Below are 15477 nucleotides of genomic sequence, written 5' to 3'. Positions count from 1 at the left end.
TTTAATCCCCTCTCTGCCGGTTTTTCCGTCCATAAAAATAGCCCAAGTCGAGGTCGGGCCTTCGATCGCCTTAATTACGCCCCGTTCTGACGAGGGCGGAATTGGTTCCCAGATCAGTCCCAGATAATTTATCCGTCTTCTCCCCTTATCGCATTCGAAACGGCCCAGGGAAATGAAAAGGTGACGAATCCACCGACTCCTCTGGCTCCAACCCGTCTTGACTGGATGTGTCGAACGTTGTCCGCTCCTCTGCACGGAGCATCCCGTGGAACCGTTTCAAATGAAGAAATAGCCCGGTGTTCGACCCTATCGGTCTTCTCCCTCGTGGTCCACCGGCTCCAGCGGGGACGGAGAATCCAGAAGGCTTTGCTCATGCTGACTGCTCAGGTCTCAATCCCCTCTAAGTTGGAGCAAGTTGGAGGGACTAATCCACCCCGTTGTTTCTGCTTGATTGAGGCCAAAGCCACAGCTCAGACGAACAGGCTTCTCAGCGAACCCATCCAGGATTTGTGCCATGTGGGATGCTTATTTAAAGAGAGCTCATCGACCTGCCATCATGCCAGATTTCTTCCCAACCAGCATCATTCATTTGTGGACAGTGGACGTTGATCGCACATTGAACCAACCCAGCCGACCGATTGTCCTTCCTTACCCCCTCACCAAATAACATCTTTTCACCATGAAGCTTTCCCTTCTCTCCCTTGCCACTTTGGCTTCCGCTGCCAGCCTCCAGCGCCGCAGCGACTTCTGCGGTCAGTGGGATACCACCACCGCCGGTGATTTCACCCTGTACAACGACCTTTGGGGTGAGAGCGCCGGCACCGGCTCCCAGTGCACTGGAGTCGACTCCTCCAGCGGCGATACCATCGCTTGGCACACCAGCTGGTCCTGGTCCGGAGGTAGCAGCAGCGTCAAGAGCTATGCCAACGCCGCTCTGACCTTCACCCCCACCCAGCTGAACTGCATCTCCAGCATTCCTACCACCTGGAAGTGGTCGTAAGTGGCTTGTTCAGTCCCGAGCGGGGGAGAGACGCAACTGACCCGAATGGATAGATACTCCGGCTCTAGCATCGTTGCCGACGTCGCGTACGACACATTCCTGGCCGAAACCGCCAGCGGCTCTTCCAAGTACGAGATCATGGTCTGGCTCGCGGCCCTGGGCGGTGCTGGCCCCATCTCGTCGACCGGATCGACCATCGCCACCCCGACGATTGCCGGCGTCAACTGGAAGCTGTACTCCGGCCCCAACGGTGACACCACCGTCTACAGCTTCGTCGCTGACTCGACCACCGAGAGCTTCTCCGGTGACCTGAACGACTTCTTCACCTACCTGGTCGACCACGAGGGCGTGTCCGATGAGCTGTACCTGACCACCCTCGAGGCGGGTACCGAGCCCTTCACTGGCTCCGACGCCAAGTTGACCGTCTCCGAGTACAGCGTCTCCATTGAGTAAATCAAACGTTGAGTGTTACGGATGGCCGACCGTGTTGCGTGGACGGAGCCTGACGGGAGACGGGTGGGGATGGAGGTGGGAGAGAATGTAGGCGCCGTGTTTCAGTCCCTAGGCAGGATACCAGAAAACCGTGTGATAGGAGGTTTAGAGGTTCCCAGGAGATGCTGCATAGGGATGAATGAGACAGGACGGTGGCTACACTCGATCCAACCACATCCTGTACATACAATGCATATACTTCCATACAGATTATACGTACAAACAGACATACAACTATGGTCCAAATTTATCTACTAGTCTTCTAGTTACTAAGCTTAAGTTATTAGTCCGGCGGTTGGATGCGTGCCGGAGCTTCAGTTGTTTCAATTCTTCAACATTATCTAATTATAACCAACTTGCATCTGGCATGGCGATAAGAATAGCAGCATCAGACATCGGGGCGGGCGCTTAAGTACGGCAAGTGCAGGTGCAGGTGCAGGTGCAGCAACTAACTAATTAGTGCAGCCGGCGGCGTCATTTGGATCGCAGGTACTCGTACTCAGTAAGTTATCTCAGCTACACTTCAAGACATTTCCGCTCCTGGTAATAGACGGCAACCCTGAGCTCATTGGAATGACAGCCCTTCGTGGGCGCTCCTGTCTGGACCATTCTCGACATTACCTAGGTACTCGAGTCTTCGACTGTCCACCAGTCAGTCGGATCTTTACGCGTGCCAGGATCGTGGCGTCGACGCGCTGACCTGCCAACCCTTGATTCCTGCATCTCGTGGCTGCTCCAATCATTGCCGCATTTCAGGCTCGCGCGCGCCAAACCCCGACGATCGGCCTGCGTGAGCCATGCAGCTCATGAGACCATGGCCATTCAACTCTCAATGCCCAAAGGGTATTGCAGCTTGTTGCAGGAGCAGAAAAAAAATAGTCAGCCAGGGCAATCAGTCATTCATCCACTCATCCACTCATCCCACTCACCCCTCATGCATACTCTGCGCGTCGCCGTCCTTGCAGCGCCAGCCTTTTTCTGTTGCGCGCATACTCTGTCTCCTCAAACCCACCCACCCCCTCTTCTATCCTGCACCACCCTAGGGCTTTTCCTTATATCAAGCCCTCTTCGCTGGATTTCTTCAATGCGCTCTCTTTTCTCAATATCGTCAACGGTTCCATTCCTTTTTCAACCGGGGTTTCACCACTACTAGCCAAATTAATTTCATCGTCTCAGTCGGTCTCTCTCTTTTACACTTTTCCTCCAGATACGTCCGGCATCCACTTGGTGTCTCAAAGCGTGTCTCAGTCCCGGTCCCCCATCGCACCCCCATAGCGATCGCTCCCCAACTACAGTTGACGCGACAACCACGCATTCCTCTCCTGCCGGCAGGACTGACGTACATTCATTCAACTACTCTGATATATCCTCGACAATATCCGGTCGACTGTATTGCTTGCCACACGAAATAGTGTTCCTGTTTCTCTCCCTTTCCTCTGCTCTGCACGGTCTTGCCCACGATGACCGCTCATCCCTATCTAGCCTACTCTAACAGCGCCCCCAACATGATTTCCGCTGCCACTACGACAGCGACGACGACGACCACCATGGATCTGAACCGGGCAGCCCTGCATGAATTCATCATGCAGCCGGTGTCGCGGCAGATGGTTGCGCACTTGGCCGAACAGGCCTCACAGGTCATCCGCTGCGAAGCGCATGTGACGGCACAACAAGCCCACGGACAGCCGACACCTCCCAGCACACCTCCCATGGATGCGACTCTACCACCACTCCCCTCAGTAGAGACGTTCATTGCTTCCCTGGTTGCTCGATCACAGGTTCAGGTGCCCACCTTGATGACCTCGCTAGTCTACCTGGCGCGACTGCGTTCCCGCTTGCCTCCAGTAGCCAAGGGCATGCGTTGTACCGTCCATCGCATCTTCCTCGCTTCGCTCATCCTTGCAGCCAAGAACCTGAACGACTCGAGTCCCAAGAACAAGCACTGGGCCCGGTACACGGCGGTCAAGGGCTACGACGGATTCGCGTTCCCTCTGCCCGAGGTCAACCTCATGGAGCGCCAGCTGCTGTTCCTGCTTGACTGGGACACTCGCGTCACTGAAGCCGACCTGCTGCAGCACCTAGAGCCATTCCTGGCCCCGATCCGCAGTCGCTACCAGCAGCAGCAACAGCAACAGCGAGAAGTGGAGCGTCGCCAATCCCGAGATTGGCGTCGCTTCCACTCCTCCACGGATCTCCTGACTTCCCGCCTGCGCCGTCAGAAATTGGATGCCCGTCGACAAGTGGTGGATGCCGCCTATCAGCAACCCGAACGACGGATGATGGCAGCCAGCCCGGCCTCATCTGTGTCTTTGTCATCCATGTCTTCTGCGTCGTCCGTCTCAAGCTCAAGCTCAAGCTCAAGCGCACAAAGCGCATCTCCCGCCCCCTCGCTAATTGATGCTGCGGCCGATCGTTATCACCCATACCCGACTGGCCGCCGGCGTCCTACATCCCGCGGTCGGATGTCGGGCTCTCCTCCGGGCGCGCAGGATGTGCCCGGAATGTCACGAGCCGATACTGCAACTTCCTTGAGCTCGCGGGCATCCAGCCTGTCCTCCAGCTCGCGCGCTGTCACTCCGGCGAGTCTCCGAAACTCCAGCTCGATCACCAGCTTTGACGAGGCCTTGCCCGTGCGCGTGGTGGACGGTGGTCGCAGCCCCTCATCATTTATTGGCGGTGGCTTGCCACTGGAGGAGTGTCTGCCGCCCGCGCAGCCCAGCAAGAAGATGCGTCTCGGTTATTCTGGACACGCAGCTCATCCCCACGGCCCCGCCCACCCGGTCGCCGCTGGCGGTCATGGGTTCGTGGCGCGCTTTCTCGCCACGGCCGCGGGGTCGTACATGGGCGGTCGTCGACACTAAACTTAGATATCATTGAGCTGGTCTCGATGGTTCCTCCTCCTCTGTTATATGATGATGTCTTAATGTTTTGTTCCGATGATTGATTTGCAAAAAGCACTTGAGGGGTCTGCTGCTCACTTACCCCCGTCACGAACGATCTTTCAATACCCTGACACTCTTTACCTTCTGCATTCCGCTGGCGTTGATCGTGTTTCTGCTCTTGGAGGTTGTATTTTTTCATTCTGGAATAAGAGGTTCTGGCAAGTACTTTTTTTTGGGAGGGAGGGGGGGGGATTATTTATTTTGGAATTTGGTGTTTCAGAATGGAAACGCAGGGCCGGATGGATATATACTCTGGTTGGAATCAGTTATGGAGTAAGTAAGTTAGTTTGACGGTATACCTAGCTGTTTAGTCAAGAAGATAATGGATCACGGATCAATAATGAAGCTCCCGAAAGCGGCTATTTGTGGCTGTGCCTGTTTTGGCAGCTCGTACTTTTTCCCACCGAGTTGCCCTCGCCAAGGCACTTCAACCATGGAGGGTGGCCGGAAATAGCACAGCGCGGGCCAATGAACACGGGCCCGACCGAGACCGGCCAAGAGACCCGGGGTCGGATCGGCTTGGCGGGCATCTGGGGCACTCGGAGATGTCTTCCTCAAGAGATAACAGTCCGCAGTGGTTTTCTTCCTCCCTCGGCCATGTTCTGCGACCATGTGATCAGAGAAGTAGAAGATAAGGTCAATGGAATCAATGGAACTGACATTCTATCTTATACTGAATAATCTATGGACGAGTATCTTTGAGCATCAGTGTCTCCACGCTCGAGCCCTCCTCGGATCGGCTTGATACACGCCAATCACCGAAGCCGGAGGTGGAGCGCCGAGCAGCTGGGCTGGCGTCATCGCCTGCGTCCGCCGAGTCAAAGGGCTGAAGGCTGACCCAATCCAATCCGCTTCCGGGCCGGTGTCAACATGGTGCTTTGATTATCTTCCTTCTTCTCCCCTCCCCTCCTCCTCCTTCCATCCTCCCCCTCCACTTCCCATCCTTCCCGCTCCCCTTCACGAATCCCTCCCCCCCCCTCTCTACCATAATCCTTGCAAACTATTTACTCCGTCCACAACTATAAGCCCAACTCTCTATCTCTCTTTTCGACTCACTCCAACTTCTCCTCCTCCCCTCCTTTCCTCCCTTCCTTTGTTCTCGCTTTCTCGACCCAAGACTCCTTATCTTATCAGACGACATTCTTGACTCACACTCACTATGCCTCTCACCATCCTCTCCCAAGAGCAACTCCGTTCCCTTCTCCTCTCGCTCTCCCGCGACCAGATTGTCTCCCTCCAGGAGAACCTTGCCCGTGCGCTTCGTGACTATTCGACCGGCAGTCAAGAGAAAGGGTGTGCCGCCACTTACCAACCTCAACGGACGGCTATCACTCGGCCCGATGGCTGCACCACCGTGTTCATGCCCGCAAGCACGGGCCCCACGCTAGGCATGAAGGTGATTTCGCTACAAGACAAGAATTCCCAGGTGGGCTGCACCGTCGACGCCGCGTCAAAAATCTCCCCGAGCGATCGAACCGGCGTGGCTCAAATCGATAAGCGCAAATCCCTGGCCTCCATTGCCTCCGACGTCAGCGAACTCTCCCTTTCCTCGCAAGAAGGCACCTCAACCAGCAACTCCTTGACCATGACGAACAGCGGTGGCAGTGGCAGTGGCAGTAGTAGCAGCAAGTCGCTGGCGGCGGGCTGCGTCAACCAACAACCGGTCGCAGGCGGCTTATCGAAGACGATGGGGGCCTGGCCCAGTGCGGGCAGCCGAGATACTTCGCCCCAGGGAAGCGTCACGCTGCTGGACGGCAACAGTCTGCCCTTTGGATTGATCAACGCACACGAATTGACGCCCTTCCGGACCGCGCTGACCTCCCTCATGACGCTCAACAAGCGCAAGCGGGTGCGGACCATTGTGGTGTTCGGGGCGGGGAAGCAGGCATACTGGCACATCCGGCTAGCGCTGGTCCTCCGTAGCGCGGACGTCAAGCGGGTCTACATCATCAATCGATCGTTCGACCGAGCGGCGCAGCTGCTCCGGGACATCTACTCCCCGGAGAACTCGAGCTGGCGCGGGGATGTGAAATTCTCCGCCGTCAGCTCCGACTTTGTGGAGTACCCCCGCATCCTGCATGACGCGTTGCGGAAAGCCGACGCGATCTTCTGCTGCACCCCGGCCGTTGATCCGCTGTTCCCCGCCGAGATCCTGACGGCCCGTGAAGGCCGCCAGAAGGGTCGGCTGATCAGCGCGATTGGATCGTATAAACCACACATGACGGAACTCCCGCCGGATCTGCTCCGCGATGAAGTGAGCGTGCACACTCCGGGCCATCGTCACTTCCACAAGCATATCAAGCGCAGCGGGGTCGTGGTGGTCGACAGTCTCGACGCCGCTCTCAAGGAGGCCGGCGAGATCGTCCAAGCGGGGATCAAGCCGCACCAGGTGGTCGAACTGGGTGAACTGCTGATTGTGCGCGAATCCTCGCACGGTGACGCTGACAGCGATGACCACAAGAGTCTGCGCGAGTGGGTAGAACGGGGCAATGTGATTTTCAAGAGCGTGGGGATGGGATTGATGGACTTGGTGACTGGTGGAGATTTGATCCAACTGGCACGTGAGAAGAATATTGGTACGACGATTGCGGAATTCTAGCGAAATGATATCCAATGATGACTTGCATTGTTTGTGGGTTTGTTTGTTTGTTTGTTTTTTCTTTCTTCGCATTTCTGTATCTCGTTTTTCTTCCTTGTCTTCGATTCGGCCTCGCTACTGCGTTGGTTCGGCTTCTGTGAACCTTGACCTCTCCGAGCGCCCTTCGGACTTGTACTTCTTGGGCACTACTTTGCGAGACCTACCTTGCGAGACCTACCTTGCGAGACCTACCTAGGCCTTGCTTCCCCTTCTTCTGTTTCATATTATTAATTAGGTAGCGATTACACTTTTCATGTTGACAATACAATGTGTTCTACTGGTCGATGCCTTGCAGATGGAGTCCAGAAGAAGTGGTGAGCAGACTTTTTTAGGCTCTTTTTAGGCTCTTTACAGGGCAATACTCGAGCGAAGAACTGATATCCAGCCCGGGAGTGGAGAGATGGAGGAGAAGATTGGTAATGCGCTGCTTGTCATACGGCGGAGGGAGACACAGTCCTCCATCTGGCTGGTCAATGCGGTTAGAGCCGTAATTTTGGAGCCGTGGGCGGTAACGAAGGCTGTAATCCAGAATCCGGCCGATGACATCAACCAACCCAGTCGTTTCTTATCGTCTCGACTCATTCTCCGAGAGACATTCTCTCTCTCTTCCCCTCTCTCCGCCCTCTCCGGCTTCAATCCATCCTCACGACTCGACTTGACTTCTCACTGCCGTGTCCTCTAATGCACGGTGTCTTCTCTCCAGGCTGGACCATGTCGCAGAGCGATTGCCAGCAACCCTGATTGGGAATCGCAGTGTTGGGGTCAAAACACGCCTGCGAGGCTGATAGCGGCCGTTCACCGACGACGGCGCGATCGCCAGGCGGGGGGAGGGGCAGCGACGCATCATCCCACCGTCCGTCTGCCTTAGTTTCCCCTCAGTCTCGTGCTTGTATTTTATTTACCTTTTAAATTTCCCTTCCTTCTCGTCCTCCCTTCTTGACCCAGATCTTCTTCATTCTCTGTATGTAGGTCGCTGCTTCCTACGGGCTTCTCAAGATGCGCAATCGCATGTGCCATCTGCCCAACGGGCAGACCTTCACTGTGTCACCCGTCTTTGGCGGGGTTAGCTTCAAGTCGAACGACGGTCAACAGAGCCACCATGTGGTCCTCCCCGGCTGGAGCATCGTTCTGAACACCAGCAAACCCGTCGAGAATGCGGATTCGACAATGATCGATGGATCGGAGGAGCATCGCGGCCGGGAGCGACAATCGCCGGAGGAGCTGGTGCACACCCGATTCACTTCCCCCACCTTGCGCAATGACTCGCTCTACATCTCGTACATTGTCGACCCACCCAGTAGTGAGTACAAGCCGGTCAGCTCGCCCACGCGCCAGATCGCCATGATGCTCTGGGTGACGCTGTGGTGGTACTTCCACGAACCCGAGCCCGAGCGTTACTTGACCACCGAGGCCAGCGCCAAAACTCCTACCACGGGCCGGCCCCAGGGCGACTGGCGGATCTCCATCCGGCGCGAAGGGTTCTTCAAGGGTCGCACATTGCTGCAGAAGCTCGAGCGCATGGGTCTGATCGCCTCGGAGGACTCGTCGGTCGGGACCGAACCCTACAACCCCGAGGCGTGGGCGCGTATGTTCGTGAGCCGGCGCAGCTTCTGGCAGATCGACCCCAGGCTGTTCGTGTTCACGCTGACTCCCCAGATGAATATCCCGCCGGCGATATCGGGCTCGCCCTTCATCCAGCGGGTCGCATCGCCGTCGCGCGCGAGTATGTACCTCAATACTCCGGCAGGGCAGGAGACCGCCCACTATACCCCGAACGAGGGCCCGTTTGCTTCGACCAGCCATCTCCCCACCTACTTCCCTCCCGCCCCGACACAGTACACCTTCACCAACGGGATCCGCCATCCCATCCGTCCCAAACCCCCGCACCAGGGTGATGTGTTCTATATTCGCTACATTCCCAGCCTACAGCAGTACCTGTCGTTCCGCGTACCATATTTGGGGCCCTCCGCTGCCGACCAATTCGGGGCCAAGCATGCTCACACTTCATCTAACAGTAGCATCGACCAACCGGTGACCCCTGTGCCAGGGCCTTCCGATGTCGACTTGCTACACAAATGGATGAACGAGCCGCGAGTCAACGTCGCTTGGGGCGAGGCAGGCCCGGCCAGTCACCAAGAGGAGTTTCTGCGCAACAATCTCCGAAGTCGCCACAGTTTCCCCGTTATCGGATGCTGGGACGGTAAGCCGTTCGGCTACTTCGAGATCTACTGGGTCAAGGAAGACCGGCTGGGGCCGTTGGCCCCCGGGGGTGTGGACAACTATGATCGGGGTCTGCATGTATTGGTGGGAGAGCAGGAGTTTCGCGGGCCACATCGTGTGGGGGTCTGGTTGAGTGCCTTGGTGCATTATTGCTTCTTGGCAGATCCACGGACGCAGACGGTGATATTGGAGCCCAGAGTGGACAATAAAAAGTAGGGTTGCTCTCGCCTGCTTCACAGAGGCATTCAGCTAACATGATTGATATAGGCTTATTGGATACCTACACCGAGCGGGCTTCTACAAGGAAGGGGAGGTGACGTTCCCGCACAAGCAGTCGGCTTTGATGAAGATCAAGCGGGACTCATGGGAGAGTCCTGCTACCTAGGAGTGTGCTTCATGATGGATGCGTCCCCCAAAAGAAACGATACACGAGGAGAGGTTCTTCACGATACCTGATCAATGTCTACGACAAGGTAGATTCTGCCTACCTATTTACGACCTATCTAGCTACCTAGTAATGAAACCGGGAACGCGAGAGCATAACGAACTCAATATCTTAATGAAATGTAGACCTACCGCTGTTTTCTGCCGTCGTGGGCCATTACCAGTCTGCGACTTCTTGACCGATTAAGCTTTCACCGATTGCCCATCACTCATCCTTGTTTAGGGGGCCACTCTTTAACGTCTCCCGCCAAAATAGAACCCGGAGTTTCAGTTCCTGATCGTGACAGGGCATCTGCACAGACCGACACGGCATCTGAAAGTTTACAGAAAATAGCTGCATGGCCATCATGGCCAGTCAATTCCCCGCTCACGCGCCGAATGTGACTAGCTGGTCACTAAATGCTAAATGTGCCGGGGCCTGCAGGGCGGGCGCGTATGCGGCCAACGATAGCGGGGGATTGCCCTCATTCCCATCACCATCACCCCTTGGCACTGCTCCTCCTCCTCCAATTCTTCACGCCATCACATCCAATCACTCGGGACGGTCATTGAATAAAGGGTATCGCCTGTTCCCTGTCATATCTCAAACATGATGGGCGGTCTCAGTCCCGACTTTGTGTTTCTGTTCTTCACATCACTCTACATGAAGATGGTCGATACATGATCCATCACCTTCCCCTCCACCGCTTGATCTGTGATATTCAAATAGACACTCAGCTCCGTTCCGGGTTGACTTAAGGAGGCGAAGAATGATCTCCAGTACTGGCAGTCTCGTCTTCTTTCTTTGTCTCTCTTTCTTCTCAACAACCGCTGCTGGTTCAGCATCACCTGTCTCCGAGCGAGACACCACCACCTTCACCCTCGACGAACCACTGCTTGCCGTCCAGATCGGCGGAATCATCGCCGCCTATCTCTTCAGCGTCATCTTCTTGCTGAGTCTCCTCCTCGTCGTCGGACGCCGTCTGCGCCGCGCCGTCCTCTCCTCCAACTTCTCCCTCCAAGTCCAAATGATGCAACCCATGAAACCACCCCCCAGCATGGACCCCAGCCCCGTCACCCCGATCAGTGTCCACCTCCCCAGTCCCGGGGGGATTGGGCCTGGCCCAATCCCCCCGATGCCCGGATATACCACCAACACCGGTACTCGTCACAGCAACAACAACAACCGCTCCTGGAGCACCTTCAGCAAACACAGCGGCTCGCACAAGAAGTCGCAGTCCCAGCTCTCCAACCCGAGCAGCAGCATCAGTCTGGCGACCTTCGACGACGGCGTCGTCGCCTCCGACCGCCGCAAAGCCCAGGAAGACCTGGAGATGCTGTATGCGGCCGTGATGGAGCACGACGAGATTAAGGCAGCCAACGGCGGCGGCAGCAGCAGCCCGCAAGACCGCAACGTCTCGCCCACGGATACAGTGAACAGCAACCCGTTCATCGACCCGCCGGTGGCGCCCGCGCAGGTGCCGACTTCGCCTCGCACGCCGTCTCGACTGTCGAGGATCTCTTCCTCATTGTCGCTTTTCTCGAGCAGTCGCGACCAGTCGTCGACCTCGCTCGCCAACCCCAGTGCTGCAACTGTCTCCTCTCCCAAGGGAGCCAGCGGACGGGGACTGGGACTCCGCTCGCCGCGTCTGGGGCTGCCCCTGCGGAAGATGTCGATCTCCTCACCGATCACCTCGCCGCGGAATCACGCTGCGCGAGAGAACGAGGACGAGGACGATCCGTACGCGCATTCGCCGCTAACGCCGAGGATCTATCACCCAGCGCCGCCGCCAGTTCCGCCGTTGCCGGCGCAGATGCATGTCGGCGGTGCACAAAGACCCGGCGCACGGAGACAATTCACCCACCCACCACCACCGCAGCAACAAGAGTACCAGTACCAGCATCCAGACCCTTACAACACAGACGACCTCCCGCAATCCCAGACCGGTCTCCCGCCCCTCCCCACGCCACGAGGAATCCTCTCTTCCACTAATCCTGAATACCTCGACGCAACGAACCCCCGCAAACCAGCCCGCAACGCCCCTCCCCCACTCACACTGACCAAGCCCCTCAGTCCAGCAGCCGCAGGCGCAGCAGGCCTCGATGGCGGACCCGCAGCCGGACGCAGCCTGCCCCTCCGCGACGCCTACCCGCTGCAGAGCGCGCCGGCCACCAAGCTGACCGTCCTCGAGCGGCCCGTCAAACCCCATGGGGCCCCGCGGACGGGCATCCCCACCCCGTATAGCCCCTACATGCCGTTCACGCCCGTGACGCCGCTAACGCCGAGTCGGATGGTCACGAAGCGGCAGCGGCGGAAGGAGGGGAGGGAGACGGGGTTGCATGTGCTGAGGGAGGATGATATGGTGAAGGGGGGTGGGGATTTGTGGGGGTATTAGCGGTCTTTTTGGGGGGTGTTGGATGTTTAGTGTGGATGGGAGAGGGTCAATGTTATGAATTATGAGTATTATGGGGTGTTCTTTTCCTTGGAGGGTGGATTGGGATATCAATCGATCTATAAATGCATGCCTCCCGGGGTAGTGAGAATATACAATAGCTTCCACTAATTCATCTTCAGGTTGTTTTATCTGGACTCGATCTAGCTAAGATGCAAAGTTTGATTTCAAAGTCAAATTGCAGAATGTGACTTGAATTCTCTATTTGCCGCTATTAGTAGCGGCAAATATATACCAAATCTAGATCACAGTACAGAAGGGAGTCAGAGACGATAAGTTGCGTGGACGAGCTACGAGATTATGGAATACTTTGTAGCGAGCAAAGACAGTGAATAAACTTGATACAACTCTTTGAGATGGGAAAAGTTCAGGGGGTTAGGATTTTGAAGTCGGGTTGATGTATTCAGATGCAATTGTCGGACCTTCCTGGCCCGCTGATTTGTCAACTTGCTAAGAAATTGACTTATTGCAGGCTATGATGTTGAGGATATGGTTCGATTGACAATGGCTGAGTATTGAGAGTGCCATATTAGATTGGATCTGGTAAATTGATCACTTGTTCATCTAATGTTTAGTTTCTCGCAGAGTTAAGTTTACTTATTTGTGATTCAGGTAGACAGGAGGGTAGTTAGTGGTTAATGGTTAATGGTTAATGTTACTGCAAATCACCCAGTCCGCCCCAGAAGGTGGGCTAGATGCGTGCCTTGTTGCCTGAGGCGAAGCGAAATTTCAGCAATCCCGTGATCTTATCTCTGCCTCAGGCTTCAAAGCCACCCACCACTTCATTGGCCCGGGTGGGGCTCGCCTAATTTCCTAGCGTCCCACACACAAGGTCGCTGAACGGTTGAAGAGATCTTGCTTCTCGAACTTCTCACTCGTGACAACGACGACAATCGACGACCTGCCACGCCGACAAGGTACGTTACGGCCTCCAATCTCGCCCGCAATCCCATCGCAACCGTCTGAATCGCATCGATACACCAAAAAAACTCCAAACTAACGAATTTTCACCGTTCAGATGGGTGCCCTCAAGTACGTGGAAGAGATCCAGAAGAAGAAGCAGTCCGACGTGATCCGCTTCCTGCTGCGTGTCCGTTGCTGGGAGGTGAGAATTCCCCCCCAAATGTCGTCGATTTAACATCTCCCCGCCGGAGGGTGGTTTTCGCTCGTATGCTATGCCATAGGAATACACTTCACGAGTGTTTTTGCTGGGCGGCTCGAAAAAAGACGACCCACCGAAAGAAATTTCTTCTCATCGCCGGCGGATGATGGATGTGGCACAACCAGGAGGGTTCCAGGAGCCTCTGTGTGTCTTGCTATACACTCGTTGAACTTTGCTGAGAGTGCATCAATATAGCTCCGTCAACTGAACGCCATCCACCGTGCTTCCCGTCCTTCTCGCCCCGACAAGGCTCGTCGTCTCGGCTACAAGGCCAAGCAGGGCTATGTTGTCTACCGTATCCGCGTGAGACGCGGTGGCCGCAAGCGCCCCGTCCCCAAGGGTGCCACCTACGGTATGCTCTTTCCTTCCCCCTCCCATGAATGGAGACTTTTCGAGAAGACGTAGCTAATTCAAGGGATGTACAGGCAAGCCCACCAACCAGGGTGTTAACCAGCTCAAGTACCAGCGCGCTCTCCGTGCTACCGCTGAGGAGCGTGTTGGCCGCCGCTGCGCTAACTTGCGCGTCCTGAACTCCTACTGGATCAACCAGGACTCCACCTACAAGTACTTCGAGGTCATCCTCGTCGACCCCCAGCACAAGGCTATCCGCCGCGATGCCCGCATCAACTGGATCTGCAACCCCGTCCACAAGGTTGGTTTGGCCCTCGTCCCGAGCATTCAGTCCGATACTAACCCCATCGCCAGCACCGCGAGTCCCGTGGTCTTACCGCCACCGGCAAGAAGTCCCGTGGTATCAACAAGGGCCACCGCTACAACAACACCAAGGCTGGCCGCCGCCACACCTGGAAGCTCCAGAACACCCAGAGCTACTGGCGTTACCGTTAAATGTAGCCCCGGGGCTGCTGAGCGGTGGTGTGGAGGGGAGTGTTGGAAATGGAAAACGCATGCTGGAATGCTTGTGGATGTGTTTACTCCGATACAAAAACTCGTTTCTGTGTGCAGGTCTTTCGACTGTCGTGGTGCGAGCATAATGCAACGGATCTTCAATGATCGGATGTTAGCAAAAATTTTTCTTCCTTCTCGGTTTCATCGGTTTTTTTTTATTCCCCCTAACGAAGTATGCTTTTTTTTTTTTTTTTCTTTTGTGTTATATCTTGTTTTTTTCTTTGTGAAAGCTGGCGGGTTCGTAGTGTAGATTTTGTAGTTTCCGGGTTGTAGATTGGCATGGCTGCCTCTATTGGCTAGTTTGAAGTACTTGCATTAGCATCCGCAATCCGTGGTATTCGATCTAGTCCTTAGCGACATTGTCTTGCATGTTACTCCCTCCGCAGTCTCTTGGTGACCCATCAGCTATGGAGAAGAACTCTACGGAGAGACTCGAAATTGCAAGAACTACGTCTAGGAGGGTTAGGCCATGGATCTACATACCGGAGAGAATGGCTGTGCACCCCACCCCACCAAGTGTCAGAAACCGGCCACCATGATTTCATTGCGATGGTCTCATCGACGGTCATCACTTCATACATCATCAAGCTAGCCTGCTACGGAATGTATCGGGTGAGGTCCTCTCGCTATTCACCGAGGCCTTGTCCTGTGCCCTGGCCTGGGCATCCTCTCGACACATGCATAAGAACCGATATTACGAAGACCAAGCCAGCCAGCCCTTGCCATTGGTGCCTGCAAATTGACCCCTTGGGGATATATACAGTACACAAATAGAGATAGAACCGACACCAGTCTCTCTCTCGCCCCAGACCACTACGAAATGGTCGTGAAAGTCGTTTCCATGAGGCAAATCGTCCCCATCGCATCCCGTGTTGGTTCGTAAAAAAGGGTCAGGTCAGCCAAGCTGATGGACAGGTCTAAGACATGTACGGCGACTTACGGGCGCGCTTCCATTGCAGGATGCGAGCTTGCCCCATCGGACAGCTGGAAAGCTGGAACTACGTAGCCCCCGATTCCAAGAAGCTGGTTTAGTTCCCGAAAGTCTTGTTTTGTCCATCGACAAGACAAAATGTAGGTAAAAATAGTACAGTTCAGTGCTAGGTACGTACAGTATCCGCGGCTGGAAAGTTGAAACTGGAACCCCCGTTCCGGCGCCTAAAGCAGGACGGACGGACTGACTGATGACTGAGTCTATTCATGTCATAGACGTCACGGATTGTAGGGTCGTAGATGATCCAGAA

General features: G+C 55.5%; 6 protein-coding genes across 6 annotated transcripts; all 6 read left to right on the top strand.

Annotated features, from left to right (window-relative positions):
- The first annotated feature begins 527 nt into the window (after positions 1-527).
- On the top strand, positions 528-1504 carry xgeA (putative endoglucanase). The gene is made up of 2 exons (XM_025630237.1): positions 528-996; positions 1054-1504. Exons 1-2 carry the CDS (start codon positions 680-682, stop codon positions 1451-1453), a joined length of 717 nt encoding a protein of 238 aa, XP_025488446.1. The 5' UTR covers positions 528-679; the 3' UTR covers positions 1454-1504.
- A 1535-nt stretch (positions 1505-3039) lies between these two features.
- BO82DRAFT_291656 (cyclin family protein) lies at positions 3040-4353 on the top strand (the record flags this gene model as incomplete). Its single annotated transcript, XM_025631738.1, has 1 exon — positions 3040-4353. One exon carries the CDS (start codon positions 3040-3042, stop codon positions 4351-4353), a length of 1314 nt encoding a protein of 437 aa, XP_025488445.1.
- A 1018-nt stretch (positions 4354-5371) lies between these two features.
- BO82DRAFT_357489 (putative proline utilization protein PrnX-like) lies at positions 5372-7355 on the top strand. Its single transcript, XM_025636032.1, has one exon. The coding sequence runs from the start codon at positions 5594-5596 to the stop codon at positions 7031-7033; it is 1440 nt and encodes a 479-aa protein (XP_025488444.1). The 5' UTR covers positions 5372-5593; the 3' UTR covers positions 7034-7355.
- Positions 7356-7698: 343 nt separating this feature from the next.
- On the top strand, positions 7699-9840 carry BO82DRAFT_357488 (GNAT family N-acetyltransferase). Its single transcript, XM_025636031.1, has 2 exons — positions 7699-9504; positions 9560-9840. Exons 1-2 carry the CDS (start codon positions 8069-8071, stop codon positions 9675-9677), a joined length of 1554 nt encoding a protein of 517 aa, XP_025488443.1. The 5' UTR covers positions 7699-8068; the 3' UTR covers positions 9678-9840.
- A 492-nt stretch (positions 9841-10332) lies between these two features.
- Positions 10333-12528, top strand: BO82DRAFT_357487 (uncharacterized protein). Its single transcript, XM_025636030.1, has one exon. The coding sequence runs from the start codon at positions 10486-10488 to the stop codon at positions 12109-12111; it is 1626 nt and encodes a 541-aa protein (XP_025488442.1). The 5' UTR covers positions 10333-10485; the 3' UTR covers positions 12112-12528.
- A 275-nt stretch (positions 12529-12803) lies between these two features.
- Positions 12804-14479, top strand: BO82DRAFT_159119 (60S ribosomal protein eL15). The gene is made up of 5 exons (XM_025630236.1): positions 12804-13085; positions 13187-13273; positions 13526-13682; positions 13756-13982; positions 14036-14479. The coding sequence occupies exons 2-5, from the start codon at positions 13187-13189 to the stop codon at positions 14174-14176; spliced, it is 612 nt and encodes a 203-aa protein (XP_025488441.1). The 5' UTR covers positions 12804-13085; the 3' UTR covers positions 14177-14479.
- The last annotated feature ends 998 nt before the right edge of the window (positions 14480-15477 follow it).

The sequence above is a fragment of the Aspergillus uvarum genome, assembly GCF_003184745.1.
Source record: "Aspergillus uvarum CBS 121591 unplaced genomic scaffold BO82scaffold_58, whole genome shotgun sequence".
Lineage (NCBI taxonomy): Eukaryota > Fungi > Ascomycota > Eurotiomycetes > Eurotiales > Aspergillaceae > Aspergillus > Aspergillus uvarum.
This window is presented reverse-complemented; position numbering and strand designations above follow the sequence as displayed.

Coding starts and splice junctions, on each gene's coding strand:
- xgeA (XM_025630237.1), top strand. CDS start 680: ATGAAGCTTTCCCTTCTCTCCCTTGCCACTTTGGCTTCCGCTGCCAGC. Junction 997..1,053: donor CCTACCACCTGGAAGTGGTC/GTAAGTGGCTTG, acceptor CCGAATGGATAG/ATACTCCGGCTCTAGCATCG.
- BO82DRAFT_357489 (XM_025636032.1), top strand. CDS start 5,594: ATGCCTCTCACCATCCTCTCCCAAGAGCAACTCCGTTCCCTTCTCCTC.
- BO82DRAFT_357488 (XM_025636031.1), top strand. CDS start 8,069: ATGCGCAATCGCATGTGCCATCTGCCCAACGGGCAGACCTTCACTGTG. Junction 9,505..9,559: donor CCCAGAGTGGACAATAAAAA/GTAGGGTTGCTC, acceptor TGATTGATATAG/GCTTATTGGATACCTACACC.
- BO82DRAFT_357487 (XM_025636030.1), top strand. CDS start 10,486: ATGATCTCCAGTACTGGCAGTCTCGTCTTCTTTCTTTGTCTCTCTTTC.
- BO82DRAFT_159119 (XM_025630236.1), top strand. CDS start 13,187: ATGGGTGCCCTCAAGTACGTGGAAGAGATCCAGAAGAAGAAGCAGTCC. Junction 13,274..13,525: donor TGCGTGTCCGTTGCTGGGAG/GTGAGAATTCCC, acceptor GCATCAATATAG/CTCCGTCAACTGAACGCCAT. Junction 13,983..14,035: donor TCTGCAACCCCGTCCACAAG/GTTGGTTTGGCC, acceptor CCCCATCGCCAG/CACCGCGAGTCCCGTGGTCT.